Below are 15,906 nucleotides of genomic sequence, written 5' to 3' on the forward strand. Positions count from 1 at the left end.
GACTCCGATGATTACTGCTGACCCACATCCTGTTCCTTGAACAAAGCTTTCGCTTTTTCTCGCTTATCTCGCGGTGGAAAGTTTGCGAAAAAAACCGTCTTCGTGGTTTTCTACTCGTTGGCACGAAAACGTGTCGTCTACGGCGTATTCGCGAGAAGGGAACGAGAACGCGTCGTGTTTCAATCTGCGAACAATGACGATTCTGTGGATCGTCGCGTTCCGAGCTTTAAAGCGGCTATTAATTAATGGAAACTCAGTTTTCCATAACTATTCTGCGTTGTATATTCGTCGAGGTGAAAAATCCTATTCTTGGAAATACAATTCGAGCAAACGATAAATTGCCGTATCTCTGATGCAGAAAATTTCAGTCACACGAACATGATAAGAATAAGATAGCAAAGGACTGTGAAAAATTTTATCAACGGTAGGTCACGGCACAGATCGCGACTAACGACTATTTAATTTCCACCTGTTCTACTTTCCATTTATATCGATCGCGATTCTTTGTTGTGTAAATCCGATTTACGGACGAAAACATTTTATCGACGTATCCACGCGGAATGCTTTCAAAGCTACACAGCGTTTGCAACGAGAATCGTACTCGACACTTTTATTTTGAAAAAATCACCCATCAACGTATTAACATAGCAGAAATTACACTGATTACAAATACAATGATATTTACAGTAAAAAATTCAAAATTCAATTCGCATCGTAACGAATTATGGAACGGTTTCTCCATAAACTCGAAACGAGCATTGCACGAAATACGCATGTATTCCGGAAATTCGCGGTGCTTCAACATTTATGAATTTGTACTTGTAGATAAATTTTTTTAACGAACGTGCTCTATGGAAATTTCGTCAGAAATCGTCCTCATCATCCGTATATTCGCATTCCTCTATAATTCTTGTGATCTCGGCATCGTGTTCACGCGATTCGTCATCCGACAAATGCGATTCGCCTTCCATAAACTTGGCAAACCTAAAAATACGCGTATTTCAATTACGATACACGTAATGAACATAATCAGTTATAATTCTCGTCCGAAACTGCTAAAATATTTCTGTACAATAACCTTATGGGATCCTTTAATTTTAAAACTGTCTTCCACGGATTACATTCGGGACTAGAACAGTATCCTTTTAGCTCGTTTAACGCTTTATTAGTTTCCCTTATACCTTCTTTACGATATTGATCCTCAGTTAATAACTTTCTCCTTTCAGGAAACATATTCTTCCTGATTTCAAACAGGTATACATATAACATACACGCTCATTTTTCCAAATGTTTATTACTACGACCACTATTATTATTATTGTTATTACTACTACTACTATTACCACCACTTTTATTTACACATTAAAAGCATAAATATTATAAGAATAAAACGCATACATCGTGCGCGTGAAAAACAAATAAAAATTGGACAAAAAACAAATTTACGTTATGCTTACTTTATATGTATAATATTTCTATTATATCTGTAATAAAATAAAAACGTGCTCCTAGGATTAATTCAATCGTAGAAAATATTTTTATTGAAACAAGTACAAAATATAATTACAGCTGGCAACACTAAACATTCGAAAGTAAAATATTTAAAAGAACTTTGTGCGATAAAAACGGAATCGTTTGAAAAGAATCGAATATTTATCAAGCCATACGAATATTAATTAAAAGGCAGTAACGCAGTTAAAGTCAGATTCTTCATTCTTTCGTACAAAGCTAAACTGTTCTCGTTATTAACGCTCTTATTACAGCTTTCAAAAAACTCAACAACGTTAGTATTAACTTACCAGTAACTCCTTCCTTTTTGAATTAAAACAATCGGAAAATTATAAAGGAGAATCATTACGATACAACAGAAAAATGATGCTTCGCGGAAATAACTGCTATAATATATTGCAATTAATCCCCCTATCTAAATAAAGAAAATTAGTGACACGTTAAATTACATTTCAGAAATATTATATTGTCAGCTTTGTTTAATATAGAAACGGAACAGACCTGCAAAAACCATTCGATAAGTTTTTTTGTTCTTGCGTTTGTAACTGGACCAAAACGATAGCAAACAACAAAACTGATAAAAGATGTTCCTAAGATATACCATGTGACAATTTCCCTATACTGTACTGCGATCAAATGCGCGTTTTCCCATAACGCTTGTAAAACGTAAAAACTCATTGTCCAACCAGTAGCAACCATCAAATACATAATTTTACCCTTCAATTATATGCATATATTAACCATAGGAAAATAAATATTTTAGACCAAATATTCACAAAATGTTTAAGATTGTTTACCCTTGGTAATAGTTTGCTAGTAAAATATACTAATATTATAATCGAGGTAGTTATTCCAAGCATGATCCCGCATAAATAATAAAATAAGGGATTTCTACTTAATCTGCGAGCACTCCAATATATCATAGCACCTAGCACTGTTAACATTAATTTCAAGATGTCGACACCTATTAATATAAAAATTCAATTCATTTAACAGACTTGTACTACACGTGTAATAATTTAGGTTCTCGTTACACTCACGTGTCTGTGTCATGCTCATTGTATATTTGTGTGTGTTGGAAGGATATATGTACACGCCTATGCATATATCCTCAAACGGATTAATTTTTAATTTATTACTCTTTTTTGTACCAAATAAATTAAAGCGCCAAGATCGCTGATTATCATCGTGCATTTGTGCAACTTCTTTTGGAGTTTTTCCATCGTAAAGATCGTAATTATCTATATTGGTATTTAAATGCATCTATAATTTGATAAGAAACTATCACTATGATGCTATGCAAATTTGTCTACGAGGATTTAAACTAATCTTAAACCATTATTCCTTACGGTCAAACTTCTCCATATGTGTATCAAATATTTTGTATTGGCACTGTGACAAAATATTTGTAATCCAGCTTTGTCGTTTTCAAAAACATCTTCTGGTTTTAAAAAATGTACTAGAAAGTACCAAGAAAAAAATTGAATTGCACTTTATAGCATCAATCTTAATATTAAATTTTATAATAAGTACTGGTGTATTGTGAAATAAATGAATTTGATAATATTACAAAAAAATTAATCGTAAAGTAATCTTTTCTAAAATACATTGATTTTAATTGCCTTGAAAACATCATAGAAACGTAAAAATGTTATGATACGAAACAAGCGGCGCCTTTTCTTTGTTAATTCTATACTTTTTAACAATATTGATATCGGCACATTAACAAATGCAAAATGTACAGGTTAAGTTTACTTACTCGAATCCGTGGCCGATGCAGATTCTGAATAAAAAAAATTGCAGACGAGTAAACATATAATTACACTAAACAATTGAACTACTTTATGCTCCATTTTATTAATTATACAAGTACCGATCACTCTAATCTATCGTTTAATTTTCGAATTTATGAACACAACTACGACATTGTGAATTTAGCGTTCCATCGTTTGAAATTTTAGTTTCGAGATACAGCTGTTACGAGACTATCAATATTCATTGAATTTGGTATTATCAAACTTCACAGAACAAACTGAAAATTAGCGGGAGTCTACCAGTGATTCGAAACAAAGCTTTTAACCTTGAAAATATTAAAATATACAAATAGGTAACATCAAAGAAGATTGGTGGTTATTAAGTTTCGTGACAAATTCTTATGAGTCAGTTCATCACGATACAAGGTACGTTATCTTACACGTATAGCGATCTTCCCGCGTAAATATTTTTGAATTTGTTGTCTTAGAAATTAATTTGAAAATTAATTTACTGTTATACGTATATGTGATCGTAGTTAAAGAAGTTTTAAATAGTTTTAATACGAATTGCATGTTTCTATAAATTATAGTTGGGCAATGCGGAAATCAGATCGGTTCAGCATTTTGGCCTTTGACATTGCACGAGTATGGCGTACAAACGACGCATACTGCCGTGAATTTATTGAAAACACAGCGTCATCATATTAAAAATATAAACGATCTATCAGATGCGTTTCATAGTTTCTTTTCAGTACCTGATAATTCGCATAATTTATGCTTCAAAACTATAGCAGATTTAAAAAAAGCTAAAGTCAAGGCCAGGGTATAATATTTACTTTACGTTAATTTTATTACACGAAAATCACTTGCGGCGTTTAGATTAATAGATTAGCATACACGTTTTATCATATAGGCGGTTTTAATAGATATGGAAGATAATGTTATAACAGGAATAAAGAAAGGTCCTTTACATGATTTATTCGATGAAACTTGCATGGTCACAAATTATCCAGGATCTGCAAATAATTGGTAATCAATTCTCCCTTCTTACCCCAACATTTAGCTGAAATAAATTTTATATAAATGTTATACATAGGGCTGTGGGTTATTATACTCATGGAACAGAATATCGTGATAAATTAGAGGATAGTATAAGGCGTACAGTTGAAAAATGTTGTCGGTTACATGGTTTCTTAATTATGCATTCCCTTGGAGGTGGTACTGGTTCTGGGTTAGGGACAGCTACCTTAAAATTATTGGCTGATAACTATCCTAATGTAGACAGGTACTTTTACACCATAAAAATATATGTACCTTTTTCAAGGACACATTAATTATAATCACAGGAATTTCTTTTTACAATTAGAAATACAATGCCAGTAATCAATTTTTCAGACTGGTATCTTGCATATATCCAACAGTTATGCAAGATGTTGTTACAGCTCCATATAATTCATTGTTAGCAACACGAGAGCTTATAGAATACGCAACATGTGTATTTCCCGTTGAAAATACATCGCTTTTAGACATATGTACCTCGCAATTGAATAAAAAAGAGAACATGGATCAGATAAACTACAATGTTTCGTGTAGACCATTTCAAGATATGAATAGTATTGTTGTAAATATGCTTCTTCATTTAACTAGGTAATTAATGATTTAAAAACTGTTAATTCGTAACTTTATATACAAAAAAATTATTCCGTTAGCGGATCTAGATTTCCGGGTGTCTTAAATATGGATATAAACGAAATAGCAACAAATCTTGTACCATATCCAAAATTACAGTATATATTTAGTAGTGTCAGTCCGACAGCTTTAACCGCACCGAAAATATATACTGCACAAGGAACAAAGTACGTAGTGGCGTTATATCTAATTTCTAAAGGTGTGCAAGCAGTGCGAAACTTAGGTTCGAGCCATTAAGAAAAATCGACAGATTGGAGTCAAGTCCGATACATTTCGAATTACGTCGAATGGTCCCGAAACAGTTCGACTGTTCGAGATGTATCGAGATTCGCTCGAATAGGTTTCTTTTTTCACTGTAAAAACCCAAGTTTCGGACTATCTACATACTTCTACGTATTACACTTGATAGAGAAATCTTTATTTATAATTTTAAGGATGCAAGATGAACTGTTTACTAATACATGGTCACGAAACAATCGGTTGATTAAAGTAGATCCACTCCAGGCAGATTCAATAATTTTCAGCGCTGCACACATAGCAAGGGGAAATTGTTCTATGACCGATTTACAACGAAATATTAAAAGGTATATCGCTTACTTTTCCAGAAGCCAAACAGTAACATTTATATTCTTAGGTTTCAAAGTAAAGTTAAGTTTACGGAGTGGAGTAAAGAGGCTATGAAAGTAGGCTTGTGTTCCATACCCCCAGCTGGACATTCAGCCTCTGTGTTATGTCTTTTAAACTCATCCGCGATGTCATCGTTATTTAAAAATATCATAAAGCAGTTTGCTACGTTATATAAGAGAAAGGTAATGTTAAGATATATATATATATATATATAATATGCATACTTCGTAAGAACAAAATTGCAAGGTTATATTACAGGCACACGTGCATCACTATACGCAAGTTCAAGGTTTCGAAGAAGCATATTTTGCCGATAGTAAGGAGACACTTACAAACTTAGTTACACAATATGCCGAACTGCAAACAGTGAAACAAATAGACATTTCTCGACTACAAATTATTTAATTACATTTCAGCAATGTGTTAATGAACTTTTAATAATAAAAGTTTATTCCGTTAATTCGATTTATATATATTTACAACGAAAAATATAATCGAATAAAAATAATTTGTCCAATGACAATAACGCAATTATGTTAGTTATTAAAGACTTAAAATTTACGCACGTTTTTGCCGACAAGTTTGAACAGTTCGAATAGTTTGGAAGCTGCTTGTGTTTACATTTTGTAAAAAGCAATTCAAAGTCTTTCAAGGATCTAAAGTCTTTGGGCATATTTGTAAATATCGTTAATTTGTTTTCATCGAATAGTCTATTTAATATTGTTTTAACTGGCTGGTATTTGCGGTAAGCCAAATTCATCGACCAATACACCATCCTGAAAGAAATTTTCAAGATGAAGTAAATGTCTCTGGCAATGAAATTATAAGAATCGCTAGGGACAAAATCTATTTTTAAATACAAACCTTATTCCTCACAGAAGCAGTGCCAGGTTCCTTATCAGGAGCACTAGGTGCTTTTATGGCATCATCCAAATAGCTCGAATCTTCGTCTATACCCAAATCATCTCCTAAGGCTTCTAATTCAGCAGCTAATTCATCTTCATCAATATCAGGCATACCATAACTACGACCCATTGCTTCTTGTACTTCGTCTGCTTGTTGTAGCATGTCTGCCAAATCGTCTTGAAGATCCTGCGCAACGTATTATTAAACATACAAAGCAAATAAATATTTTTGAAAAAGAATAATTTCAGTCTATATACCTCGATCTGATCTATATTGAGATTTTTAAACTCTTTCTGCATCTGTTTCACTCCTTCTTTCATGGTGATTACCGTTGTTTGAGTATCTTTTAGCGTTTGAGTGGCATAGTTTGCTTGTTCCATGTTAAATGCCTGTTGCCGCAAGTTATCTACTTGTGATTCGTACATTTTTCGTTGTTTTAGAATACGCAATGCTTTAGCCTTTATGGCGTTTTTTGCAGGACCTTCTCTCATTTTAACCATTTGATCTTTGTATTTCTTTAATTCTGCGTCAAGTTTTGCTATCTTTTTTTCCGCAGAATCTGCTCTGCTGTCAACCTTGGAGAAATATTTTAAATAATCATGTACAATGTAAATTATAAAAATTATAATATAACCTTGATGACAATACGACAAAACGTAATTCATACCCCAGCGATACAATCGGTGAGACTAGCAGACGGTTCTTTGGGCTTAGCCCGTCCAAAAATCCTGTTCATTTTGTGAAATTAAGAAATAACGCAAGATACAACAATCTTAATTGTTACAATATTTGCTATTGCTTGAAACGTCAGTCACTGATTCATCGCTTTGAAGTAGCGACACTCTCCTTGACTTACGACATTAGTAATGGGGTATGGATACACGATGGGTCATGTTATCTACTTAAAGTTGTCGATCAATTGTTATATTTGTTCATGCAGAAGAATGAAAATAATTGTTAACATCGAATTTAATTTAGCAATAATCTATTTCGCATGCAACCAGAAACCCTTTCAACTCATACATATGGTCACTAGATGGCTGTATCATTCATGATTTACCATTCGAAAGAAAAATAGGAAAATAATATTGCGCAATATCGTTGTAAATTGTGGGAACAGTTTTAAAGCATGACAAATAATTGTAAATAATTTCTTTTTAAATACAATAATGTAATATTTTGTATAATTAATTTAATTCGCAGCAATAAATAATTGAAATTGCAATTTATCCAATAGTTGTTGTATTGACTAGGTACTCAGTACGAATCCAGTAGTCAGTGATCATTGAGTGAGGAGCCACCATCTTGGTGCATACAAATGTTAGGTATTCTCATACGAAAGTGGTAGATTGTTCTCGTTATAGAATAAAATAAAGTCGTCGGTGAAGAAAATGCTTTAATTGGATCTTGTGCACACTTGGTAATTTCATTAATCGCTAACAGGAAAAGCGTTGCAACGCGGATAAATTTTGGCGGTATTCCGTTTTGGGTTTCGATAGAGGGTGGGTGTTAAGTTGTAATATTACGACAATATTTTAAACTGTATCGCACCGATCGAGTTTAAAACGGGTAGTAATTTAAATGGTTAATCAAAATGGAGTTACGAAAGTAACAACCTCGATGGTTTTTTTCGGATCCATAATAAACCTGGTGTTTGCATTCCCGCCAAAAACTTTCTGTTCGGAGAAAGTACCGATGAAACCGTATTATTGTATTTCTTTTACAATCGCCATCCATCAATATGATTCTAATGTCAAGGTATTTACGTTGTTCTAGTAAGTCGCGTATCCGCGGTTTCTACCTGAGGCATCCCTCAGTTCGTAATACAAGTTTTGCGAGAAATCGGCCCTTCCCCCATCCCGCCACCTAATTCGCGAGCGTGGAAACCAGCAGGACCATGCCGACTTTGCTGTTAACTTCAACTGGTCAACACATCGTCATCCGAGCATTTACATTCTACGATTGAGTGAGTCGCATGCATTTACCACACACGAGGTATACGAGTAGACCTATCACTTAATGCATTTTTTTTTATGTTCTTTTTAAGCACCTACCCCCTGTCGATTTTTCTTAAAAATTCCTTTTTCATTTTTAGTAATTTTGTTTGACGCTCTATAGAAAAGTTGTCTAATACTTTTCTTGTAGGTACCCATGAGCTCTACTTCAGAAAAAAGTTTCATTGAAATATATTCACAATTGTAGGAGTTATGACTGTTTGAAAATTGGACCATTTTTATGGGGTTTTCATCATTTTTCGGGGTCAGGGACCAACTTTTCGAATATTTTTGCGATTTGTACACATTCTCCATCAAAATACGCGTAGTTTGCTTTTTTAAACATTAAAATCGTCCAATCCGTTCAGAAGTTATGACGTTTTAAAGATCCGCATGAAAATTCGGGCAGACATTTCCGGCCAGAAATGATATTTTCGGTAAGGAATTTTTTTCTCGAAACTGAGTAGGATTTCGGGGGTATGTCTATTGACCAAAAATGCTTGCAATTGACCCCTGCAACTGAAAATAATTTTTCCAAAACGATTTGAAATTTTTTTTTTCCGTCCAAAAATTTCACACCTTCTTGAATTTTTTTCTCGAAAGTGGGTAGGATTTCGGGGGTATGTCTATTCACCAAAAATGATTGCAATTGACCCCCGGAACCGAAAATAATTTTTTTAGAATTAATTAAAAATTTTTTTTTCATTATGGTATTTTGCTTATATGCGCCTACATAGGTCGGAAAGTAAAATATGCCTGGGCAGTCGAGATTCGATATCACATGCCGGTGATACGAAGTCGAATTTCAACTGTGTTGAGATCAAGAAGGGTAGACTTACATTCGCCGCCTTTCTCGAATCCCCGAAGCTATACGAAACGCCAGAACTCATATACAAGGTGGTTGTGCATTGTGTGTGTAAGTGGAGGGGCAGTTTCCTTTGGCCACAGGCTTGCCGTCTGATAATACTGTACTGTCAACTCACATGTATTTACGCACCGTTACAGCTGTTGCCCATCAATACTAATTCAGTGAATAGTTTCTCAACTGACCGCCATCCATGAGAAGAGGCCGCTAAAATCACCTCCGAATGTTGAGGTCGGTATGGCAGTCAGATTCGGTCGCAAAAGTCCATAAGGTGATAGGTCTACTCGTATGCCTGGTTTGTGGTGAAAAGTCTACTCATATACCTCGTCTGTGCTTTCTATGTTTAAAAATTCATAGCTTGTGAACTTCTGATGGTAATGTTGCGAGTGACACGAAAATGGTAACGGAGGTCTAGAACCCCAGAAAAATGGGTTGAAAAAATCCATTGAATGCAAGGTCTGTTCAAATATGTACCTCGTTTGTGTTGAAACTATCGATCTATAACTCTCGGTACACCTAGTTTTAGTTTTAATCGCTGATAGCATTACAATCTTGTTCCATTCGAAATCGATAACGTTGGACGCGAGATGGTAAGAGGGCAGAATGCAGCTGGGAACTCACTGCTGTGAAAGAATGATCGATTTGTTTTCTACATCGTTCGTAATTGGATGGGAGACGATACTCGTGATCGTTGGAATCATATCGCACGTTAGGTTTATCTGGTAGGTAATTTGCAGCAATGTAAATGGAAATAAACGGTGGAAGGTGTTCGTCGGTAGGTAACGGAACGGAAATTACTAACGAAAGAGGAAGACATGGCATGTCGGGGCAAGGTGAGGCAAGGCGAGTCGGCGAGTCGAAGCGAAGCGCGTGGTTGAAAATTGTAGCGAGATTCGGCGGAATGGTATCAGGGCGGCTAAGAGGGGCGGGTCGACGGGTCGGCGGGTCGGCGACGGAGGTGGTGGTGGTTTCTTGGTGGTATCGGCGGCGGTGGCGGTGGCGGTGGCGGCGGCGGCGGCGGCGGCGGTGGCGGCGGCGGCGGCGGTTCGAAGTGAAACGCGCGTGCGTGAGCGACGTCGCCGCGCGACGCAGCAGCGACGAGGACGAGGACGTGGACGAAGACGAAGCGGCGGGCCGAAGATCGCCGAGTGCACGGCTACGCGGAGAGACTACGGCTGGTATGGTGTGGGCCGCAGCACGGGCACAGTGTTCAAAAAGTCGGCACGACGCACGAATCGCGTTACGCGCCGCGACGCAGAGCCACGAAGCCGCGTCGTCGAATCGCGGTCTGCTGGCCTCTGATCGAGAGCCGCCCCGTCGAGTGGAGTCAGGTAACGCGGACAGTCAGCCGGTTGCTCGACCAGCAACCACCATCCGAATTCACGGGCACGACCGGACGACGGGTCTGGGTTAGGGCTCGCGAATCACCAGCTACGCTCGATCGTTCGGAGCTTGAGCTGTAGCGAGCAAGTGCCGTGGAATCAGCGGTAGCATCAACGTAACTAGTGCGTTAAATATGCGAGGTGCCGATAAGACGGTGCGGTAGGTCGGACGAGTAAAATTTCGGGAAAGCGAGGGATCGCATAGAAATTTGGCTCGGGTGTTCTATCGTTGGTAGGTCGGTCAGCTTAACTGGCGCGTTGGTCGCGCACAGCAGTGTCCGTACGGTGGTCCGTGTGTGCGCGTCGACGCGCTTCGTCGAGTTCGCGGTGATCGAGCGAGGAAAGCAACCCACCGATCGCCGCCACCGGGTCGGGAAACGGTCGCGATCGACGTACACGCGCGCTGCTTCTCGCGGTAAGATCCGATGGTGCCCGAAACGTTCGCGGCCCTTTCGTCGCCAGTCTGTGTCCAGTGATGTACTCGTAGTGTCGCGACGAGGAAGAACGATCTCGAGCGTGGTTCGAACCGACCAAGTTCGCCAAGTGCGCGAACCCCGACGAGAGAAGCGGCCGAGCCACTTTTCGTCGTATCCGGTTGTCCGCGCGGTCGCTGAAAAGCGAAAGCTCGCGTTTCGCGGATTTAGCCGAGCAACGAGCATCGATCGAGAAGAAAATTATGCACGCCAGGGACGAATGAGAATCATCGAGAGAGGGGTATCGAGCGATCGTGAAACTTTCCGGGCCGCGATGAACGTCGACGAGCGGTTGGTCGACGATTCTCGATAACCAAAAGAGAATGCTACGGAAGCAAAGTCGCTGCCGAGTTACGCTGCCGGGGGTGACGAGTCGTTAGCGTAATTTAATCGATTTGGAGGTTGGCGAGGAGGTCGCGAGAAGAGGATAAAAGCAAAAACCGGTCGGGACGAGAGGATCGAAATATCGGCGTAGTCTGCACAGCTTCCGGGATTCGTGGGTGTTTTTACGCGTACGGCGTGGATCGATAGGTGTCTCGCGAGCTCCGGTCGCGGCTGGTTGACGACGTTCGTGTTGGCAGGAAGGACCGCGTTACAAACACCGAACAGGATCGAAACAGCAGCAGCAGCAGCAGCAGCAGCAGCAGCAGCAGCAGCAGCAACAGCAGCTCCTCGATCCTCGTCGATACGATTTATGGGGGACTTTAGCGGTACGAGTCTTTTCTCGAACGCCTTGTCCGCCACGACGAAATCGTCGATCGGTACCACCGGCAGCGCCAACAACGCCGTAACCGTGACTACGTCGACGATGCAGGACGACCTCTTGATCGAGAAACAAGCCGCTGGCAAGCCCGCGCCGCTCTCGCCGAGCAGCGGCCTGGAAACGGTGGCTGGACAAGAGAAGACCAAGGACGCGGTCGAGGTCGAGAGTATCGCTATCACGTCGACGACGCCCTCCTCCGTCGAGAAGGATATTGCGTGCAACACCGGCTCGAGTCTTCAGGCGTTCTCCGATCCCGGCAGAGTACCGAACTTGTGGTCCGCCCCGGACGACACGGGGCTCCACGCGTTACCCGTCAACGGATCCATCGCTGCCTTTCAGAACTTTCCGACCGGCGGTCCGGCGGGTTTGTTCGCCGGGAACGGCTCCGCCGTGTCCACGGGTTCGCGTCGCGCGATCACGGCTAGTCACAATTTTCCGCAACAGCATGGAAACGCCGGTGCACCCACCAATAGACACGGTCTTCAGGTCTCTTCGGCTCAACAGCAGCAGCAACAACAACAACAACAACAACAGCAGCAGCAACAACAGCAGCAACAACAACAGCAACAACAACAGCAGCAACAACAACAGCAGCAGCAGCAGCAACAACAACAGCAGCAGCAACATCAACAGCAACAACAACAACAACAACCACAGCCTCCGGCCACCTCACATCCAGGCGTTTACTTTCCTGGGAAAGGATACGTGGCTTGGTCGGGTGGGCCTCAAGCGCCTCAACAATGGGGCGCCGGGCCCCAAGCAACCGCGGTCGCGAATCCAGGACTCTCGTCGTGGAATCGCGGCAGATCCGTGTCGAATCTTCCTCCCCTGCACTCGTCTTTACACGCAGCAACCGCGGCTGCGGTAGCCGCTGGACTCCAAGGGAGGAAACCGAGTCCGACGTTTCCTGGTCACCCGGGGCCACCGGCTCATCCGTCTTGCATCAGCCCGGTAAAGTTTCGAAGGAGTACCTCGTATCCCGGAAAAGGGAACATATACGCGCCCCAACCCGCACCCACGTTCGAAGTTACCGCCGCCGAAGAGAAGGACTTGCTGCAGTTGCCACCGTTTCAGCAGGTAGGTCGACCGACCGACCGGTCGACTTCTAAACTACGCCTACAATTTCCATTTCCCGTTGTTTCCGTTCCGTTGGCTCGGTTCGCTGAAATACCACGAAAACCGAAGGAAATACATATATGTTCCTTTGGTCGTTGGCTCGAACGCGTTAACGTAAGCGTTTCTCTGAGTTTTTACACCGGTGTGTTCCGTTATCGATCGTTGACCAGCTACCACGGTAAAGGCTACGTTATAAAGCCGCACCGGTAATCGTGCACTCTCGTCGAAAAAGTATACACCGGTAGCTCCAACTTCCGTAGTTTGGTTGGTGCACGCACTCGATGCCAGGTTATGCAACTGCTTCGAGACTTGCATTTAAATTTAGACGGTACAACGGCTGTTTCAACAGTCGCTCGGTATACGTTGTGACACGGTCGTTTTTAAACGGAACACCGTTCGTCGAATATTCGAGAGGGCTCCGAAACTCGAGCATCCGCTTCTTCTGTCTCGGTTCGAGTTGCTCCCGTTTACGCGCGTACTTTTCCTTTCCGTCCGATCCAACATTCTGCTTACGTACACGCATCTAACGATCAACTTGGAATCGCATTTTTCCGTTCGTTCCGATTAGGGCGTGACGTTATCGCGCCTCTAGTTCCGCGTAGTAGTTGCTTTTGCGACGCGCGAACCGACAAATAAATTATCGTTGACGTTTCACGAATGTTTGCGGATGATTTTTAAACGAACGTGTGCGCGATACGCGGGAAATCGGCATCGATCGAGGATCGTGGGGCGCGCGCGCTCGCTCGCGCTCTCGCGTAACGCGTCCCGATTCCGTTAGGAAAGAGAAAACCTTTTCCGATACTTATTTTCCCACCGACGTTTGACCCAATTCCTTTCCTACGCAGCAGCTCCAACAGTGTCTAGCAGACGTTTAAGCCCAGCTATTTTAACCACTTGTCGAAAATAGACCTGCATACTGTCCGAGAGAAACGGCGGCGGATCTCGTTGCGCGAGCTCGTGCCCTTTGCGCATCCGTTCCTAACCGTTTACGCGCTTATCGCTCGAATAAACACAATTCCACCGCTTTATCGTCGATTTTTCTACCTATTGGAAAATTGACGCGATATTGGCTCGATTTTACTCGTTATCTGACTTGTAACTCCTTACCAACGCCAAGGTTCTATTTATTTTCTGGTCGGTAGCAGCTAGTAGTTGCTGTATCCTAGCCTCTTCATAGACAAATTATCCACAGAGGCGTTTAATTCTGTCTCTGAAACCCGAATATTAATTTCTCTTTGCAGCTGCAATTATCAATTTTATTTTCCTCGATATAAGCTTGTTCGATGCTTGGCTATTTCTTTGATCTTATCGATAAATAGATAGAAAATACGATATATTTTTATTGCGCGCGGTAACAGTCTATAGAGATGTGGTTTTAAAGCGGAACGCGAACCAACGTTGAACGTAGCTCGGCAGGTTTATCGACGTCGCTAACCTTAACGTTAGCGAATCGATTGCGCACCACGGACGAACAATTAGTTGGAAAACAAACGATTCTTTCTAGAGTCGGCGCGAGCCGGACGTTGCGTCGAACGTCCCGTTTAAAATACAGACAGCGATATCGTTTTCAGCTCGATCCAGAAATTTTATCCAACTCGCCCCTCTCTCGATCAACGATTCCTTCGAAACGTCTGCTGGACACGTACGATGTATTACGAGAGAAAATTACGCATTGTTTCTTGAAGGAAAGAATCGACGCGGATACCTACTCGCCTACCGAGTCGACGCGATAAGCCGATTAACGACGATATCTCGCCACGAATTTCAAGGTTGAGCAACGAATCGTACGAAATCGGTAACAAAGGGACGCGTACTCTATTGCGCGTAAAAATTATCTGCGTACGTAACGAACCAAGCTATTTCTTATCGATTTATCGAATTCGATGTACAGGATTAACCCTTTCCGTACATGAAAATAGAATGTATCACGGAATGTATAGCGGTTCTCTGTGATTACGTGGTAATATAATACGCAAGTATTAACGCGTTAGGAAGCGATAGACCTCGTCGACCTTGTTACGTACCGTGTCGAAACTCTATCGAGATTCATTTAGACTATATTAACTTGCACGACGTCGTTTCATTTAAAAAACAATTTCATATCATCGCGTGTAAAAGAAACGTTAAAAGTGGCGATGTTGTTGAGAAAATCAACGCAGCCCTCGATGAGAACCTCGAGACACGCGGGAGAATCGATTAGCAACCCGTAAGAATATAATAAAATTTCTAACAGAAGGTATTACGAATATAAACTCGCATCGAATAAATTCAAAATGGCTGATCCAACGCGGCGGAAATGGAAAAGGGAAGTATCACAATGATTCGCGAAACTTGTAAGCTTGGCAGAAAATCATGCTATGATAATACTGGGATTTATTTTTGCAATAGCTTTTTTTTCAAACATCAGAATGGATCGATAATTTCATACGCATCTCCCCTGACCCTTCCCCTCCCTTATCTATCGATGTGAAAATCGACGCGATTAAACCGAGTTTCTGGCGAGCAGGAAAGAGTCCGGTACTCGCGAATTTGTTAGACCATCCAAAGAGACCGATGCACGATAAATTAACAAAATCGTATCGATCGTTTGCATATTTCATTTTCGTTGCGCGTCAGTTCTATAAACGTTCCAGTATGTACGAAATTAATGCGTTCGTTTCGAAATATTGTAAAAGTTTTCGCGCCTTGCGAATGCAATTCAACTAGAATCGGGACACCGAGTTCAAGTACTGGCTCGCTGTAATAGTTGTCGATAATGAAAAAATCGTTTAATAGAATTGGACTCGTATAGTGTGAAAATTGTATAGAGGTTTAAACGTCCAAGTATT

General features: G+C 40.8%; 4 protein-coding genes across 5 annotated transcripts in view; 2 read left to right on the forward strand and 2 right to left on the reverse strand.

The window, feature by feature from the left end:
* Positions 1 to 588: 588 nt before the first annotated feature.
* Nemp (Nuclear envelope integral membrane protein) lies at positions 589 to 3,530 on the reverse strand. Its single transcript, XM_076768693.1, has 8 exons — positions 3,269 to 3,530; positions 2,859 to 2,968; positions 2,550 to 2,772; positions 2,307 to 2,473; positions 2,011 to 2,226; positions 1,800 to 1,924; positions 1,079 to 1,240; positions 589 to 984 (listed from the first exon to the last, which is right to left on the reverse strand). Exons 1-8 carry the CDS (start codon positions 3,360 to 3,362, stop codon positions 864 to 866), a joined length of 1,218 nt encoding a protein of 405 aa, XP_076624808.1. The 5' UTR covers positions 3,363 to 3,530; the 3' UTR covers positions 589 to 863.
* Positions 3,531 to 3,594: 64 nt separating this feature from the next.
* On the forward strand, positions 3,595 to 5,984 carry LOC143343623 (tubulin epsilon chain). The gene is made up of 9 exons (XM_076768695.1): positions 3,595 to 3,689; positions 3,854 to 4,086; positions 4,177 to 4,292; positions 4,360 to 4,548; positions 4,659 to 4,910; positions 4,973 to 5,119; positions 5,387 to 5,536; positions 5,587 to 5,761; positions 5,838 to 5,984. The coding sequence occupies exons 1-9, from the start codon at positions 3,665 to 3,667 to the stop codon at positions 5,982 to 5,984; spliced, it is 1,434 nt and encodes a 477-aa protein (XP_076624810.1). The 5' UTR covers positions 3,595 to 3,664.
* Vps60 (vacuolar protein sorting 60) lies at positions 4,553 to 7,523 on the reverse strand. The gene is made up of 4 exons (XM_076768694.1): positions 7,153 to 7,523; positions 6,743 to 7,060; positions 6,444 to 6,671; positions 4,553 to 6,355 (listed from the first exon to the last, which is right to left on the reverse strand). Exons 1-4 carry the CDS (start codon positions 7,219 to 7,221, stop codon positions 6,305 to 6,307), a joined length of 666 nt encoding a protein of 221 aa, XP_076624809.1. The 5' UTR covers positions 7,222 to 7,523; the 3' UTR covers positions 4,553 to 6,304.
* Positions 7,524 to 10,399: 2,876 nt separating this feature from the next.
* Positions 10,400 to 15,906, forward strand: part of Orb2 (cytoplasmic polyadenylation element-binding protein orb2) — an 81,285-nt gene continuing 75,778 nt past the window's right edge. The window contains exons 1-2 of one of the 2 annotated variants that reach the window (XM_076769165.1): positions 10,400 to 11,822; positions 11,862 to 13,039. In XM_076769165.1, the coding sequence (XP_076625280.1) occupies positions 11,894 to 13,039 (1,146 nt within the window). In that variant the 5' untranslated portion in view covers positions 10,400 to 11,822; positions 11,862 to 11,893. The other variant, XR_013080023.1, reaches the window with a different exon arrangement.

This window comes from Colletes latitarsis, chromosome 7, assembly GCF_051014445.1.
Source record: "Colletes latitarsis isolate SP2378_abdomen chromosome 7, iyColLati1, whole genome shotgun sequence".
Classification (NCBI taxonomy): domain Eukaryota; kingdom Metazoa; phylum Arthropoda; class Insecta; order Hymenoptera; family Colletidae; genus Colletes; species Colletes latitarsis.